The sequence below is a fragment of the Cucurbita moschata genome, unplaced genomic scaffold (assembly GCF_002738365.1).
Source record: "Cucurbita moschata cultivar Rifu unplaced genomic scaffold, Cmos_1.0 Cmo_Scf00037, whole genome shotgun sequence".
Lineage (NCBI taxonomy): Eukaryota > Viridiplantae > Streptophyta > Magnoliopsida > Cucurbitales > Cucurbitaceae > Cucurbita > Cucurbita moschata.
In genome coordinates, this window is record NW_019268553.1 from 186,777 (window position 1) to 204,427 (window position 17,651).

Sequence of the window (17,651 nt, forward strand, 5' to 3'; positions counted from 1 at the left end):
TAACTAGAGGGAAGATTTCGCTTCCAGTTAAGCCCATGCGCTTGAAGAAGCCCTCGTCGTTTCGGCCCAGAGGGGCTTCGAACTCATTCTGGGAGATTTAACCCAGCTCTGATTCTCCATTTTCTCCGAGGCGGAAATAGGAACCAGCCCAGATACACAAAGCAGGACTCGCTCACGACCACCTCAATTCTCCACTTCACTGGTATGCCTTACAAGACTCCCAACGTGATTTATTCGCCTTTCTTATTCCATTTCTTTGTTTTCTGTTTGTCCGATTTGCATACTGAGGGCCATGTTTTATTTCTTTTGTGTCGTGAGACTGAGATGTCTTTGGAACGAAGTACACTGGTCGACGGAACATGAGTTAGGCTTACGTGCCCATAGATTTTATTTCTTAATTCTGTGTGCATGCATCATATTTCCTCTCCTCAGTCTGTTCGTATTAGTTTTTTGAATTTCATCATCTTTGAGCGAGCACTGTGGAAATTACTTTTAAAATTCTTAAATCTTCTGATTCTTGTTCATAAAAACTAATCTGGACTCCAAATAATGTTGCTTCTAGATATGTTCACCACGAACTGAAGTGGGCAGGCTTTCATTCTGATCATTTAATATTTTTCCTTCCACCAGTTACTGGTACCCTCATACCCATATTTATATCTCAGATACATTTACTACATTACAGGTGATTTTGTGCTTATCAAGTTTATTTGTTGAATGACAATATCTGTGACATAAAGCAGTCATGGCTGATGGTTCAGAAGTCGAGGAGCGGGTGGATCTTGAAGAGGACAATTACATGGAAGAGATAGATGATGATGTGGAAGAACATGTTGATGAGGATGGAGTAGATAGGAGAGACGGTGAACATCCCGAATATGATGTTGAAGAAGTAGGTGAAGAGCCTCGAATTGGCACGAACCAAGAAGATAAATTTTCTGGAGATGGTAGAAATAACGCATCCATAGAGTCTATAGAAAAGATAGAGAAGTCTACTTCTTTATTAGATGAAGATGATCTAGAGAAGCATGCTCAGCTTCTTGCTCTTCCTCCTCATGGATCTGAAATTTTTATTGGTGGACTTTCACGTGATGTTTCAGAAGATGACTTGAGAGATTTGTGTGAATCACTAGGAGAAATATTTGAGGTCTGGAGTGGTGTTTATTTTCTCTCATGCTTTCTCGTTCTTTCTCTGGGCCTTCGATTTTAGAGGTACGTTCTGTAATACAATTGTTTTGCAGATAAGGATAATAAAGGACAGAGATTCTGGTGAAAGCAAAGGTTATGCTTTTATATTGTTTAAAACAAAAGAGGCGGCACAAAAAGCTATAGAGGATTTACATGGTAAAGAAGTCAAGGTAATGTTGGACTCCTTAAGATTTTGATGGTCTTATTACTTTATTATGTTTCAGCAACTTCAAAGCTGCTTTTTTTTCAGATATTCATCATCAATAAATTTAAACTGATTTTAGTCATCCTCCACACTACAGGGTAAAACGATAAGGTGTTCTCTGTCTGATTCTAAGCACAGACTATTTATTGGTAATATCCCAAAAAGTTGGACAGAGGATGAGTTTAGGAGACTTATAGAAGGAGTTGGCCCTGGAGTTGAAAACATTGAGCTTATCAAGGTGGAGTTGCAAATTTATACATTTTATTCTTAGAAATTGATAGTTATTGAGGCTTTATGTTCTTTTGTCTGTATAAACTATTTCAGGATCCTCAGAACCCAAGCCGAAATCGTGGATTTGCATTTGTTCTGTATTATAACAATGCATGTGCTGATTATTCAAGGCAGAAAATGTCGAATGTGAATTTTAAGCTGGACGGAAATTCCCCAACTGTTAGTTGGGCTGATCCAAAAAGTATGCCTGATAACTCTGCCGTTGCTCAGGTAATCAAGTTATCATCATTGGAGAAAATTTTCTGGGATCTGCGTGACATTTTTCAAGCACCTTGAACCTTTGTATCAACTAGAATTTGGTTGACAAATGTGGTACTAAGGTTGAAAGTTAAAACTGAAACGGTTCTTGGGCAGAGAAAATTCATGTGTCGTGCTGTATTGTTTCTTCAATTTCAATAACTAAATAAGGGAACCAGATATCTTAACCAAAAAAAATTATATTGATTGGTCAATGGAACATTTTATTGAAAGGAAATGTGTGTAGAAAGACAGTCATCTTGGTGGTTTCGAGGAACCTTTGAGCCAAGCTTAGTACAAAACTCTGACAAAGTAGTCTGCCACGCCCCACCGATCCTCTGCTGGCCACTGACAAACTTCAACGAATTCTAACTATCATTTTTGACAAACCATTGTACTACCCGTATGCTAATTGATATTAAGGTCTAACACTGATGTTTGGGGTTCGGTGTATTCTTTTCAAAAGCCTGTGTAATGGAAATGAGAATCTATTTAGCGATGAATGACGGATACTAAATTTTTGGGCTTGTCTTCTTGAAACCTCTCTCTAGCCAACAACACTGAGTGCATCTCCTTGGTGAGCATGTAAGAATTGATTGTGTTACCAATCGTTTCTATCTCTGTAACCTTTGAATTGGTTGTCGTCAGTTCTCTTTATGCCTGTGTATTAAGATGTACTTGGAGGAATTGAATCATACTTCGAATTTAGTTTCCAAATTTAGAGGAAGATATTTAAAAAGCGCTTGGTAGTTTGAATACTGCATCGTTGTTGGTGAAAGCTATTAAGAATTGTTATGTTTTGGCATTGACTGCCCGACTTCTTATATCTTTGTGCTAGTAATTTATTACAAGTTGTACTACATTATGGATCGCAGGTGAAGGCTCTCTATGTGAAAAACATACCTGAGAATACTACTACCGAGCAATTGAAAGAACTGTTTCAGCAGCATGGGGAAGTGACAAAAGTGAATATGCCACCTGGCAAAGCTGGGAGTAGCAAACGGGATTTTGCATTCATCCATTATGCTGAGAGGTCAAGTGCATTGAAGGCTGTTAAAGAGACAGAGAAATATGAAATTGAAGGTTTTGTTTTTATATCTTCAGAGATTTACAGTTGAAATCTCAAATGCACAATCATATCCCCTTTTCTTAACAGAAAAACGTTGAACATATTCAAATTAGGCTGCAGACAGAACTTGGCCGGTGGCCCACTCTCTTTTCTCATAGCTCTCTTTGCAGTGTTTTCTCTCTGTTTACTGAAATATGGAATTTCATTTAGTACAAGTCTTCAACATTTCAAGTTGTCTAAACATATCAGTTGTATCTGACGTTGTTTCTATAAAGGAAAAGAGGATGATAGAAGGGATCCAGAAATGCTTTGTCTGAACTTTTTTCTTTCAACCCAAAGAATAACGTTCAGGGATTTTAATCTGCAGGCCAACTGTTGGAGGTTGTCCTTGCTAAGCCTCAAAGTGATAAAAAATCAGATGGGGCCTATTCCCACATATCTGGAGGTAATCCCAACCATATTCTTCACGGTGGATACGGTGGTTATGGCGGAAACCCATATGGTTCCTTGGGTGGGTATGGTGTTACTGCTGGCTTCCATCAGGTACTTTCTTACCTAGAAGGCTTTAATAAAGAAAAGAATTCCACACTAATCTCATGGACTTGCTTGCATGAACAGCCAGTGATTTATGGTAGGGGGCCAATGCCAGCGGGAATGCAGATGGTACCGATGGTTTTACCAGATGGTCGAATTGGTTATGTCCTGTAAGATTTCGCTCGACTTCAAATCCATTTGTATATAAGTATGTAAGATAGTAGATTGTATATTGTGTGTCACCTGTGCATGCAGTCAGCAACCCGGAGTACCAATGCCACCGTCTCGACCTCGAAGAAGTGAGAGGAGCAATGGCTCAGGTGGACCGGCAGGTCGTTCGGGAGGTAGCAGTAGTGGTGATGAAACCAACCGTGGCAGAAGGTATCGACCCTATTAGTGATTTAGCCTAATGGTCACAGGAAATAACAAATTGAAGGCAATTCTTATTATTAGCTTTCGGAAAATTATGTGTACCAAAGCAATTGCTCTCTCACCCATTCTTCTTGGTCTTCTTTTCAACTTGATACTGTATATTCAACTCAACTCATTAAATAACAAGGGTTCTGGTTTGTTAAGCAACCCGGGTTATGTTTTTTAAAGTATTTTATAAAATTAACATAAAACAAGTGATAAAGTAATTAATATTGGTTTAGGTAACTCCACTAGTTTTATGGTTCATGTGGTTGAAATTTGAAATTAAAATTCAATTTATAAATAGGTTTCAAATAAAGCATGAAATTCGATTCTGTTTTGGTTGGCTACCAAACTAATGACTTTTTTTTACACTTTTTTTAAAAAAAAAAAAAAAAAAAACCATATTTAATGGGTAGTTGCCTTATTATTAGGACTTTCCTTGACTTTAATTACTTTATTGAGTTAGTCCCACGACTATACATGTGGATATGTACATATATGTCACACTATACATTTATGCAGTGGGTAGAGTTAGTTTATGGTTATTAGAACTTTAATTTTTTATATTAATACAACATCATACCTATAGTTTTCGCCTATCATTCTATAATCATTTTTTCAAAATAAGTTAGGTTGCTTGCAACAAACTAGAAAAATTATGTTTATTTAAATATATAATATTTGGATAATATATTAGTCTAGAAATATATCTTAGATATTATATCTTAACATTCTTTTCTTTATAATTTGATTTATAGTATATTTTATTTTATTATCAATATTTAATTAATTTATATTTTTCTTATTGATAGGCGGGTAGCTTGTATCCGATTTAAAGGGTATGAATATCAATAAGAATATACATTTTTCATCTCAATTCTATTTCTCATTCCTAACACTAACTTTCATTTATAAAAAATGACAAGTCTAAATTTTGTCGATTTTAAAAAATATTAATAGTTTTTAATAAACATGAAGTACCATCTATAAAGTCACTTTTTTTTTTTTATCATGTAATCATTATGATCTCACATCAAATAATGTTGAGGGATTTTCCACACATGGGACCTATGTTTTGCCACGTAAACGTCATAAATCTCAAATTGGCACATCACTGTATAAAATAAAATTTATATGAGATAAAAATTTTAATTTTTAAATTCAAATTTAAAATATTACGGAAAATTTGTTTGAGATGTCTAAGAATAAGATATTTGAGAATATGATATATGAAAATATTATACGTGAAATTAAATATATGTATTTCGTGTGTTACGAGAGAATATCAAAATTTCATATAAAAAATAATATTTATGTTTGATTATGGTAAGTAGGTCCAACCATTTTAATTTATTTAGTCATCAAAACTTTAATTTTAAATAATTAGTATAATAATTAAATTGTTTTATTTCAAAAATTAAATATGGTATATGATGAGTAACTTATTTTAAATAAGATATTTTTATAAATCTTACGGAATCGTCATCAATTATTAATAAGATAATAAAAAAAAAGTTATTCAAAAGAATGTATATAAAATAGTTATTACAATAGAATATTGAATAAGTTTATTAATTATAGCTCGTTATTATTAATTACTATTTAAATTTGAATTATTATTATATATTATTAACTAGGTTAATTAAAACTAGTCTTAATAAATAAAAAAAATTAATGAAAATTAATAAAGTTATCTTTTTATTATGTCTAATCCTAACTAACTAATTAACTATAACTAATATATCATTAGCTAATTAATTAGTAATTTAATGGAGACAATAAAAAATGGAGTCTACAAGTTTCATTAAAATTATATGAAATTGTAAATGATGAAATATTATAATTTGAAAGCTTAAAAGAAATAGGAAACGTTTGAATTTGAAATTAATCCTAAAATGTGAAAATAGTTTATAATATTTTGATTTTTCAACGAAATTTAACTTTTATTCACACACTTTCTTCACGTTTCCCTCAAAGGAGGAATAAATAAAGAGATTTAAAATGATAAAAAAAAAAATTATAATAATAAAATAGACAGTTTTTATTTCATTAAAAGAGAGGACCCCACAAGCGTTCATAATCTCCCACGTGGCTTTATTCGCACTATCTTCATTATTCAACAAGGACCTTCCTCGGAAATTCGTCAATTGAGTCGATCCATGGGTTAACTCGGTCGCACTCGGCCGCCGGAATTTCTCTCAGCGCCTTCCAAACTGCGCTGTTACACTTGAATCCAGCACCGAAAGCCACCTGCCATATCCGGTGGCCTTTCGACACCCGGTTCTTCGCTTCTGTATATGCTAATTCGTACCACAACGAGCTACTCGATGTGTTCCCGAATCGGTACAGCGTCATCCTCGAGGGTTCCATGTGCCACTCATTCAGTTGGAGGTTCTTCTGCATAGCGTCCAGCACTGCTCTTCCGCCGGCATGGAAGCAGAAATGCTCGAATGCGAGCTTAAAATTTGGTACGTACGGTTTCACTTTTGCTTTCAGCACTTTCTTTTTCACCATAGAGACGAAGAACGCCAATTGCTCTGAAAATGGTAGTACCAAAGGACCTAGAGTCGTAATATTGGTCTTTAATGTTTCACTTGCTACCGCCATTAATTCGCGCGCCAGTGAAACTCCAATTTTCCCCTCCTCGTCCTCTCTCTGATAAACGCAATTATAGCTCTCGTCGTCAGCTCCTTTGTGTGTTCGAATCGTGTGAATCAACTCGTACTTTGACCGGGATCGATCGCTGTGCTTGTTCGATAACAGCACAGCGGCTCCTCCCATCCGAAACAGACAATTGCTGATCAGCATCGACCGATCGCTGCCAAAGTACCAATTTAGGGTTATATTTTCAGTGCTCACAACGACAGCATAAGTATTAGGGTTTGCATTGAGAAGGTCCTTAGCGAGTGTAATCGAGATAGGGCTTGCGCTGCACCCCATTCCACTGAGATTATAGCTCTTAATGTCGGTTCGAAGCTTGTAGTGGTTCACTATCATGGCGGATAGCGATGGTATGGGGTTGAATAAGCTGCAATTGACGATTAGAATTCCTATTTCACTCGGGTCCAAGCCGGTTTTCTCGAACAAAGCATCGAGTGCGCCGAACATTACAGTCTCTGCTTCGAAGCGTGCTTCGTCGAGACACAAATTCGGCGGCCGAGAAGTAATTCCTCTCGACAAGTAGGTTTCGTCGCCAAGACCGGCTCGTTTTGCTACTTTCGACATGAACTTAAGGTCATCCTCTTGAAAGCCTCCGCTCTCTACACTCATCTCCAGGAAGCCGTCCACCGACATCTTCCTCGCATCCTCTGGTTTGTGACAGGCAAACTCTACCAGATAAACCGGTGTGGATCGCTTGGAACAATAGAGGGCAAGGAGAAGTATCGAGAGACAACCGGCTACGGCCGTAGTTGCATCAATCCCATGTTGAAATCTTGTGGTGGGCAATAAGTCAGACACCCGGAAGAGCTTGAAGCCGGAAAGCTGAATGGCAATGGAAAGAAACAGAGGCAAAATGACTAGAAACATAAGAGTAGTGGCAGAGTTGCATGAGTACCCGTATCCTAATTTGACATATTTGAGCTTGACTGACTGCAGAAAGTCCGGCAAGCGTTGCCGGATTCTGATGATGATGGAAGAGGAGTCCTTAAGTTCCATTTCTGCCGTTAGTCTCTCTGCATCCATCTCAATGCTATTCATATTATCTGTCTTGCTAATTTCTCTGTGATATAGTCTTAGTGTTTGTGCAGCCTTCTCTGAAATCTTAGGCTTATATAGATCCAAGGAGAAGGCAGTTCAGAGAAGAAGAGGGATAGAGGCAGAAATTAATGAAGGCAAAGACTTTCACCTCTTTCAAACTACCAGCTGGTTGGGTGGTGCGAAACACAGAGAAAAAAAAAAGGGGAAGAGGTAGAGAGGCAGAGAGGGGTTGGCACTTGGCGGCACCAAGCAAGAGTAGATATATATGAAAAGCAGAGAAGTGAAAGGAAGGAAGGAAGGAAGGAAGGAGGAGGTGTGGTTCTCAAATAAATGGGAGTAGTTCCAAGAATGGTGAGATAGCTCAACAACCATACACCTCTGCAGGTAAGTTGGAGAGAGACATATCTAATAAGGAACTTAATAAATGGAGAAATCCTTTTCAAATTGTAGTGGTTTTGGGAGTGGTAGTTAGATATTTATTTGCATATCTTCTTAAATGGCACCTCTCTCCGCAGTCCACACTCTTGTGGGTATGTAGGCAGCCTTATTTGGGTGGAAACATATAGTTCCATGCTAACAGGAATTCCATCTCCGAGTCACTTCCATTCCATGTAGCTCTTTTTCTTTTCTTTTCTTTTCTTTTGTTTGTAGATATGAATGAATAATTTAAACCTTTTTCTTACTCAATATTACTCTTATCGGTTTCGTGTTAACTTTATTGAAAAATGAAGTTTGTTTTGGAAGGATGCTATTACTATTAGTTGATGATATTGTTATCGTGTGCTTATTTCATATTGCCTCAAACAAGAAGGGACCATTGACTTTAAAACAAGTCCTTTCTTTTGGGTTTAGTTTATCCAATCACAGACACTCAGAACAGAGAGAGGGCAGAGCCCAAGCTTACTTTTTTCGGTTTAGGGGTGGACTGCGGAGGCAAGGCAAATTCCTCTAACGACACACAATCAACCCAAGGATTACTGTCTCTCTCTCTCTCTCTCTCTCTCTCCTACCTTGCTTGTAAATTCGAAATACTAATATTTTTCTCATTGTAAATTTGAAATTCTTACTTATGGTTGATGAGTGTACTAAAGCATAAATTATGATTATTTTTATTTGAAGAAATAGGCTTATATATGGGAAGCATTTAGAGCTCTTTTTTATAAATTTAAAAAAAAAAACACTTCGACCTCAAAGTACATATCAATTACAAGTCATGCTCTGTTTTGAGTCTTAATACTCTAAATGTACCCATCAGATGATGAAAGCAGAAGCAAAAGCAAAAGCAAAAGCAAAAGCAAAAGCAAAACTAGTGTTGAATCAATCTTTTATTACAGAAACTTTGATTATTTGTACAATTACTGTGTTCAACGAGTTCTTGAGAAACAAGAAAAAAAGTAGAGATTTCCTTGGGCTTCTATAATATGTAGTCCTCTCTTTTCGAGGTTGGTGATTGGACGACAGGAGATACCTGCAATGCATCTCAAGAATCAACTTCAAAACGGCCTTATGAGGAGGGAGGGGGAGAGAGAGAGAGAGAGAGATCAGCTCCCTTCAACAGTATTTTCATCAGTTCTCCACACAATGTCTTTCAATCCTGAAGAGAAACTTTTGTAGAACTGTCATATGCAAATCCAAAAGCACATTAGTATACAGGCATTTCTATAATTTAGCTTTGAAATTATGTATTTGCTTTCCAATTTCAAGTAAGAATACTGATTGACGTGCCTTGTGAAACTCGAGCGTATCGCCACTCGTCTTCCGAAGCTCCACCATATGCAAGGAAGGTGCCACCTCAAACACCTGGAGTTCAAAGGGCAAAAATGTTTGGCATCAGATCAGATGTTGACAGGAAGCCATAGAACTTGAAATAAATCTCTATTGGTGGCAATGAAGCCAATTTATTTGTATTCTGAACGAATACTCCCTAGAAGCTCGTCTTTTCGCATAGCATTGAAGCGAGTTTGATGTTTGAGATTGGTTAATAATGTTAAGCAGTAATCTTCTATACCTCAGTAGCTATGGAGAGGTGTCCTTTCCTCCCAGTCTTGTCACCTTGTAACTTCATCTGCAGTGGCATCAAACCTCGTTACAAGAGTTCTAACAAAACTCATCTCAGAAACATACAAATCTTACACATGTTGTCAATATAGGGTTACCTTGTAGTCCCGTTTTCGTACATTGAACCCCATTGGTTTCGCCGTTTCTTCAATCTTCGACATGATCTCGTTTGCAGGACTTTGCGAAGTAAAACGGGTTTCTCTCTTTGTAACAGTCTAAAAATAAAAGAAATTAAATCAAAAGCACTGATGTCCTCCAAAGAATTAATTAGTCATCAAACCAATCTAAGGTGCACATACCCCTCACAAGAAATAGGATATCCTCAGCTCATTTATTGCAATATTATCATTTCATCAGCAAAATTTTGGCTTACAAGTTGTAGCTAGGTAGAATTAAGGTGAAATTTGACATCAGAGTTCAAAATGTAAATGTATCTTGTACAGATTCAACAGCCCAAGAAAAAAAAGTATTTAACTTAGTGCATTGCAATTGATACATGTGATATCAATTCACTAACCGTAGAATTATTATAAATACTACTATATAAGTACCTTCTGCTTCTCAAATAGATTTTCAAGACTGAAACCAGGTGACCTAGAGATGAGCTCAAAAGCGTTCATGGACATTGGCTTCTCTTTTCTTTCTGTCACAAGATGTTCCTGGAATAAAAATTTGAAAGTAACAACTTAGAAGAAACTTTAGTCTTCATATGATTAAATCAAGTGTGCATGGAGAAGAAAAACAGGAGATTTAAGAAATATTATGAACTGACTTTATTTAGGGAAGGATTTTGATATAAGTGTGTTAAAATCACCCATCAACTCAAAAGATTAAGCTCATGGGTATGATGAATTTAATTATATCAAAACTTTAACACTCCCCTCTCACTTGTGGGCTTGAAAATTTGTAGATGGCCTAACAAGTAGAAATCGATATTAGTTGGGGAGGAAATGTGAATAAGACTCCATATTAAATCACCATTTAACCAAGAAGTTTAGGCAGATAGGTAGGATAAATTTAATTATACGAATACTTTAACCTAGCGGTTTTGTTTCTTATCAAATATTTTCTGGTCTGCTAATTCTTCGAGTGAGTCAACCACATGCTTCAAAACATATTGATAATCCCAGTAATGAGGGCATCTGGACTCTCACTTTCACTACATTAATCTGTGGCTCAATGGCATTGTTTTGTAATAAAATTCTCACCCTCGAGCTGCTAAAAGCGGCATCTACATCATCGAGAGTTATATCCTCTTCCACTTCAAATTGAGCAGGTGTGTAGCCCTTCTTGAACCATGCATCTTCTTGAATTTCGGCTATCGTTATTCGCTGCAGAGAAATGAAAGAAAATGAGAGTTTGAAAAATGTAATGGTTAAATCTTTTTTTTTTTTTTAACAAGATACAAAGTAACAGTTAAATCATTTTCTGCTCCAAAATCACAACTTTGGACATACAACAATATTTGAGGCATCAATTCCTCCTCTCTAATCATGCACCTAGGAATGTTATTATTTCGGATCATGACAGAAAAAAAGAAAAAACAGATACAGAAGATCACACCTAAAATGAGAGTAAATTAAAACAGGAGTTATAAACTTACAGTAAGAGGGTGGGGATCAAGAATGCGGCGAACAAGTTTTTTAGCGCCATTTGAGAACCATGATGGAAAGCAGAAATCAGCCTTCGAAATCTGAATTTCATATCATATGTACTCTGAGAACAGTCGCTATCTGTATATGTAGGAAAAACAAAACAAAACAAAACAAAACAAAGACTAACTTTTGTATACAAACACATCAGATTTGGCTCGTCAAAAGGCAAGAAGCCAGCCATAAGAACAAAGAGAATGACCCCGCATGACCAAATATCAGATGATGTACCATCATAACCTTTATCGTTGAAGACCTGACGTAGTATATCCAAATCAAAGGCAAAACTTAGCACACATTTTGTACAATTATAATTCACAATCTTTATTCTGATACCAAAATACAAAATCCTCCCAAATGGATAATCGAAATAAGAAGCATATATGCACACCTCGGGAGCTACATAGTTTGGGGTCCCACAGGCAGTGTGAAGAAGACCATCCCCCTGCAACAATAGTGTTCATGATCCCTTGACATTATATAAAACAGAAAGCTAATGCCTAATGGCTAAAGGAGTGAAATCTGATACCAAAAGGAAGCAGCAATCTCAATCTACATTTGAGACATCTGATATAAACTATAATACTTCTTTTCAGAGAAATATTCCAGGGAAGAAGCTTCAAACATCTCCTACTTACACTATCATTTCCATTATTTAATTTTGTTCCTCACAAGGTAAGAAACTAAAGTTAAAATAAGAAGTAATCAGCAAATGGAGAATAATCAAGCTGTAGGAAGAACACAGAATACTGGACAGAAACAATGTTGAAAGAACCCCTGGAAAAATGTGTAATACTCACTCGTACTTGCTGTGAAAATGCACTCAATCCAAAATCTGACACCTTAAGAACATCATGTGAATCTAAAAGAAGATTTTCAGGCTGCAAAAGCAGACAGAGCAATAAAGTAAACACCACCATTTTAATTGAAAACGCTAAGTTCAGTTTCTAAAAAGATCAGGATATCAGTTAATACCTTCAGATCTCGATGGTACACTCCTCTACTATGGCAGTAATCTACAGCATTAATAAGTTGCTGGAAATATTTCCTTGCCTCATCCTCTTTGAGCCTTCCCTTTGCGGCCTAAAAATAAAAATGTCCAATAAATCTAAATAGTGTACTAATGGCTGTTAATACAGAATCTCTTGGGTTAGGAGATTGTCATAAAAGTAAATTTAGATAAGGATCTATAGAGAACATCCAAGTACAGATGTAGAATACAAATATGAATATGAATCTCATCAACTTTGTCTTACTATTTTGTCAAAAAGCTCGCCTCCATCCACAAACTCAAGAACAATGTAGATTTTTGATTTGCTTGCCATAACCTATCAACATGAACAGAAGAATTCAAACTCACGCATCCAAAATGTATCTTATTTTCTTCTCACTTGTTTGACCGTAAAATTGAAAACAATGTATAAAGAAAAGTGTCTTTCACACGAATCTATACCCCTTGCTCTTTTATGAACAAAGAATGGGAAAATAAAACTACTATTTATCTTGCTCCCGATGTACCATTATAAAGTGTAAGAACTGGGTAAAAAAAAGTACAATTTTATATCATCAAGCAAAGCACCTTAGTGAAGGCAAAGCCAATGTAACCGGTAATCCAGTAAAATTATGCGGTCTTGTTGCTGCCTTTAGAATTTTTAATGACCAACTTGAATGAAGTTTTCATAGACAACAATATAAAATCTCTTACAACATACTAAATATAACTTTTCGACTAATTAAGATATATACCAAGGGAAGAAAATGTGCATATTTACAACTACAGGGGCCATCATCTATGAAAATGGGAAAGAATGGCAAAAGCCACACAAAACCAAAAGAGCTACAAATGAAGATTAGAATAAAAAACAATAAGATAAAATAAAGAATCCAGGACTGTTTTTTTAAAATGAAAACCATACTTTCATTGAAAAAAAAAAGGAAAGAATATACCTTATATAAAAAAAGGTCAAATCTAGTGGCAACAATCCAAGCTAAATCTAGAGAAGGTAAGCAATGTGCAAACAAAAAGACTGTCAAAGTGCAACTAAACATTAGAATCGAATACTAATTCCATGAACGCACTCAAATTTTAATCTTACAATGGCTCTGTATATCCATACGTAGGGTATCTTTCATCATAATAATCAAGCCACTACAATCTCATACATTGACTTTGAATATTGATTTTTTTTTTTTTTTTTAATATGAGTATCTGGGCCAACTTATACATACCTTGACTAATCTTATGAGGTAGTTATTTGAAGTACTACATTTGTTTGCCAAGGAAATTGGTAAGATACTAAATCCTAGATATTCGGCGTTCAATTCAACATTATCAAGAGAAGGAAGTCCATACCAACAATCCGACGCTCACTCAAGCTTATCCTAGTAACCTTTCATGCCAAACTAGTGGTAACCCAACTTTCCAATTCATTTTAATCTTGAAGCATAATGAACCACATTTTTAAAAAATATATATATAGAGAGAGAGAGAGAGAGTACGTGAACCTGTGATTTATACAAGAAAACAAACAATGTCGAACTGTACAAGGAAATGAAATCAGGGTAAACTGATCATGGCACCTCATAAATCTTAGCAACGTTCGGATGCTTGATAACTTTCAGAGTCGATATCTCTCTTTTAATCTGCCATCATCGTCGTCATCGTTAATAAACTCTCAATTCGAGGGATCTGACTTATCAACAACCAACAAAAAAAAAAACCCATAAAACAAAGAAAACCACCATACCTGTTCGACCATCTTGTGGCGAAGAACTTGCTCCCGGTCGAGAATCTTGATGGCGACATAATCACCATTCTCAACATTCTTCGCGAACTTGACCTTAGCAAAAGTGCCTTCGCCGAGGGTTTTGCCGAGCTCGTACTTCCCAACACGAGTCCTCGTCGCCGGAGTTTTCACGTTCATTCTCCACCACGTCGGCAAAACAAAAAGAACAAAAAGAATAAAAATGGAGAAATCAAAAAACACCCCAAATTTGCTGATCCCTTACGGTTAAAGACTCGAGGGAACAATCTCAAAAAAAAAAAAAAAGTTTGTTTGGATTACAGAAAAAGAAGGGTGGGAATTGGAAGAGAAGGAGAGAGAAATGGAAGGGAGGAATGAAGCGCGCGAAGAGAAAGAAAGAGAGGCGTATTGGATAACGTGGGTCCGTCCGTCCGTCGTCGTCCCAAATCCGATGCTTAGCCTCTTGGCATTGCAATTTTGGAGAGCCAACGGAGAATATTCCGTGGCTGGGCTTCTTTCTTTCATCTTTAATTCCACATCTTTTGCTTTTAAGTTTGTTCATTTGTTTTCGTGATGATTTTAAAATTGACCATTCATTAATTCTTAGAATATTCCATTCATCAACTCTACGTCTCCTCAACTCCTATTAATACATTTCTTAAATAGTTTCCGCCATCAAAACTATTTATAAAAGTTTGAATAAACCATCCAACATAAAATTTCAAGCACAAGTAAAAAAAAAAAAATGTGATTAAAAAACAATTGAATGTTCAAAGAAGTTTTGAAGTAAAAGTTGGAGTGAAACAAACAGGTTGCGCTCATAGAAATATGTCGGTTGGTTCGTTTATGATATTTTGGTCAAGTTTAATTCTGTTGGGTGTTTTCCATAGTCTGGAGGCACCAAGCTTTTGGAATAATGCCTCAACCAGACCTCACCTCCCACTAATAACCCATTGGATTTGCATCTCAACCTACAAAAACAAAAAAACAAAAAAAACTTGGCTCCAAAGATGATCTCAGATTTATGAGAAACAATGAATCAAATCACATTATAGCATAAATGGCAATAAAAATCTAACCGTAGATACCTACGCCAATTGCTGATGCTAATTTCAAACCTTGATAAAATCTCACGTTTTGTATCATGTCAACAATTACTTGCCAAATCCTCAAAACCCCTTTGCACTCATCTCTTTCTCCCTCTGTTTTCTTTTTCTTCATTCTTTTTGCTTCACTCATATCCAGTTCTTGTTAAGAGCCCAGTGTGTAATGGGTCAAAAAACGTGGGGATTTGCAGGGGGTGGAGAAGAAGCTGGACAACCAATGGAGTCGGCAATGAAGGAGAATATGAAAAGCTGTAAGATGGCAACTTGGGTGGTTTCAATGGCAGTGACAAGCATGGTGGGAGGGGTTGTGTTTGGTTGGTGGGAGTTTCGCTTTCATCCTACAAACAGACAACTATGGATGGTACCTTTTGGTCTTATTTTGATGACTACACCCATGTTTGTTATCATGTCTCTTCTCATCTCTGCTTTCATGGATCAACCCATTTCGATGACTTCCATGGATCAAAATCAAAATCAAAATACTACGGCCATCCAAAAATCTGTTCAAATTGGATGATCAACTACATATAAATGCAACTCTTTCATCACACTCAATTCTTCGTTTATCTTCTTTTTCAAGTTTTTTAGGTCACAAGGCCGCAGAAGTTTCCCCTGCAAAAGAGTTTAAAATATCAGATAAATATCAGGTTTGAAAACCCCTTAAACCCCGACCTATTGATGTTTCATAAACCCACATAATTTTGCATTGTATATACTTCAAAGCTTGCATATCAATTGCTAACTTCGGAGAGACGAAAGTGAGATAAGAAAAACAAAATGATTAGTGAAGCATGCTTGCGTGTGGAACAGAATCTTAGGAGGAAGGCCAAATTTTTTGCTCAAATTCTGTTCAAAAAAATAAAATATGATATGATTGATTATAATTATACTTAAACTGCTGTCTTAGCTTCCTAATATTATAATGATATGAAGCTAACCCAGTTGTGTTCTTCACAAAACTAATGTAATTTTATTCTGTCCAATCCAAATAAGGAGGTGGTGTCATGAGTTCTTCTCCCATGCCTGCATAAAGAAAGAGAGAGTGTCTTGTCTTGATCTGTTTAGGGTTTTGGTTGTTCAGGTTTTAATTGGGTGTCTCAAAAGGAGGACTTTTTTGTGAGAGTTGGGCTGTTTCCTTTTCTAAATATGAGTAAGAAATAAGTGGTTTTTAACTTATGCAAGAATCCAGGGCAGGCTGAGTTGGAATGAATGCTTCTATGACGCAGATGCATTTGAAAGAGTTGACTAATCTACTTCCACTAAAAAATTACTCTTTTACTCTCTGAGGGTTTAAGTTGGGTTTCATTTTAGTCAAATTTAGGGTCTCCCACGATGGCAACTAAAGATGGAAAAGTGGACAGGGAGAAAGGAGAGAGAGGAATTTTAAAACTAAATTAAAATAAATGTTTCCAATAATTAAACAGAAGTAGTAAATACAATGGAGGGACCTAACGAAACCAGATGCAAACATTAGGGGTAAAATTGTTGAAACCAAATGCAAAGTTGAAGGGTAAATTGCTGAGTTTAAATACTGAAGCGACTCAAATGCAATCTAACACAAACCCTGAAAATCAAAAGTGAATGTTGTAACTATAAGAAGGAAAGTAGAATGCTAGATTAGAGGCTTAGTTACTCTCGTATAGTGATGTGTTTGTTTTCATTTATGAGTGGACTTTAGAAATTAATGTAACCTTAAATACGTTCAGATTCAGACATATGAATGAAGAGTAATTAAAGGTAGGAATAGAAGGCGGAGTTGGGTTGAACAGGAGAGGGGAAGCAGTAATGAAGAAGAGAAGGGGGAGTAGTCAGGTGGGTATGTCATCAAAGGCTATAAATCAATCAAACTCTACCCCAGATACAAGCTACGCCAAGTACTCATCCCTCCCAACAAGTGCCAATCCTTCTCTTTCATCCATATTTATAATCCTTTAATTGACAAAACCAACTTTGATAAGCTACGCGTGACGTTATACTCAATGCGACTCTCTTATTTTGCTACCAAATGTCTCTCTCTCTCTCTCTCTCTCTCTCTCTCTCTCTGATATCTTCAATTACAACACAGGTCTTTCCTATTAAAGCTACCAAATAAGATTGCAGGTGGGAACAGAAACTGAAGGTGTGATGAAGGGGGAGGGAGAGCAGAAGAGGCAGAAGAATAGAGGGCTTAAATCTGTGTGGGCATGTCTGGTTTTAGTTTTGGTGAGTGTGTCGGGGGGGGTTTTGATGGGTTGGTGGGCGGTTCGGTTCCATAGATCACAGAAGCAACAGTGGATGGTACCTTTTAGCCTTGTTCTGATGATTGCTCCCATCTTCGTTTTGATCTCTGTTTCCATCTCCAGTTTCTGCACTTCCATGGACACAACTTCTTCTTCTTTAGTTTCATCCTTGGATCACGACGGACCACCTGAAATTAGATGATGATCAAGATTTGACACTTCTTTTTTTTTTTTT

At 36.4% G+C, this 17,651-nt stretch overlaps 3 protein-coding genes across 6 annotated transcripts; 1 reads left to right on the forward strand and 2 right to left on the reverse strand.

Moving 5' to 3' along the window:
- Positions 1-64: 64 nt before the first annotated feature.
- Positions 65-17,327, forward strand: LOC111431898 (heterogeneous nuclear ribonucleoprotein Q-like). Of its 4 annotated transcripts, XM_023068620.1 has the most exons (10): positions 109-202; positions 686-1,147; positions 1,242-1,358; positions 1,491-1,631; positions 1,718-1,894; positions 2,797-3,004; positions 3,358-3,533; positions 3,609-3,694; positions 3,780-3,936; positions 17,317-17,327. In XM_023068620.1, the coding sequence occupies exons 2-9, from the start codon at positions 746-748 to the stop codon at positions 3,919-3,921; spliced, it is 1,449 nt and encodes a 482-aa protein (XP_022924388.1). In that variant the 5' UTR covers positions 109-202; positions 686-745; the 3' UTR covers positions 3,922-3,936; positions 17,317-17,327. The 4 variants fall into 4 exon arrangements, with proteins under 4 accessions (XP_022924387.1, XP_022924388.1, XP_022924386.1 ...); XM_023068619.1 differs by lacking the exon at positions 17,317-17,327 and having other exon boundaries at positions 65-202; positions 744-1,147; positions 3,780-4,103; XM_023068618.1 differs by lacking the exon at positions 17,317-17,327 and having other exon boundaries at positions 3,780-4,103.
- On the reverse strand, positions 5,956-7,998 carry LOC111431897 (3-ketoacyl-CoA synthase 1-like). The gene has a single exon (XM_023068617.1). It carries the CDS (start codon positions 7,635-7,637, stop codon positions 6,051-6,053), a length of 1,587 nt encoding a protein of 528 aa, XP_022924385.1. The 5' UTR covers positions 7,638-7,998; the 3' UTR covers positions 5,956-6,050.
- Positions 8,945-17,600, reverse strand: LOC111431904 (CBL-interacting serine/threonine-protein kinase 9-like). Its single transcript, XM_023068627.1, has 16 exons — positions 17,479-17,600; positions 15,180-15,809; positions 14,095-15,062; positions 13,928-13,990; positions 12,604-12,675; positions 12,323-12,430; positions 12,148-12,228; positions 11,739-11,792; positions 11,478-11,603; positions 11,299-11,388; positions 10,904-11,026; positions 10,247-10,354; positions 9,794-9,910; positions 9,646-9,702; positions 9,363-9,437; positions 8,945-9,253 (listed from the first exon to the last, which is right to left on the reverse strand). Exons 3-16 carry the CDS (start codon positions 14,269-14,271, stop codon positions 9,179-9,181), a joined length of 1,326 nt encoding a protein of 441 aa, XP_022924395.1. The 5' UTR covers positions 14,272-15,062; positions 15,180-15,809; positions 17,479-17,600; the 3' UTR covers positions 8,945-9,178.
- Positions 17,601-17,651: the final 51 nt, after the last annotated feature.

Coding starts and splice junctions, on each gene's coding strand:
- LOC111431904 (XM_023068627.1), bottom strand. CDS start 14,271: ATGAACGTGAAAACTCCGGCGACGAGGACTCGTGTTGGGAAGTACGAG. Junction 13,991..14,094: donor GCCACAAGATGGTCGAACAG/GTATGGTGGTTT, acceptor CGATGATGGCAG/ATTAAAAGAGAGATATCGAC. Junction 12,431..12,603: donor GCGAGCTTTTTGACAAAATA/GTAAGACAAAGT, acceptor TTTTATTTTTAG/GCCGCAAAGGGAAGGCTCAA.
- LOC111431898 (XM_023068619.1), top strand. CDS start 746: ATGGCTGATGGTTCAGAAGTCGAGGAGCGGGTGGATCTTGAAGAGGAC. Junction 1,148..1,241: donor CACTAGGAGAAATATTTGAG/GTCTGGAGTGGT, acceptor ATTGTTTTGCAG/ATAAGGATAATAAAGGACAG. Junction 3,005..3,357: donor AGAGAAATATGAAATTGAAG/GTTTTGTTTTTA, acceptor TTTAATCTGCAG/GCCAACTGTTGGAGGTTGTC.
- LOC111431897 (XM_023068617.1), bottom strand. CDS start 7,637: ATGAATAGCATTGAGATGGATGCAGAGAGACTAACGGCAGAAATGGAA.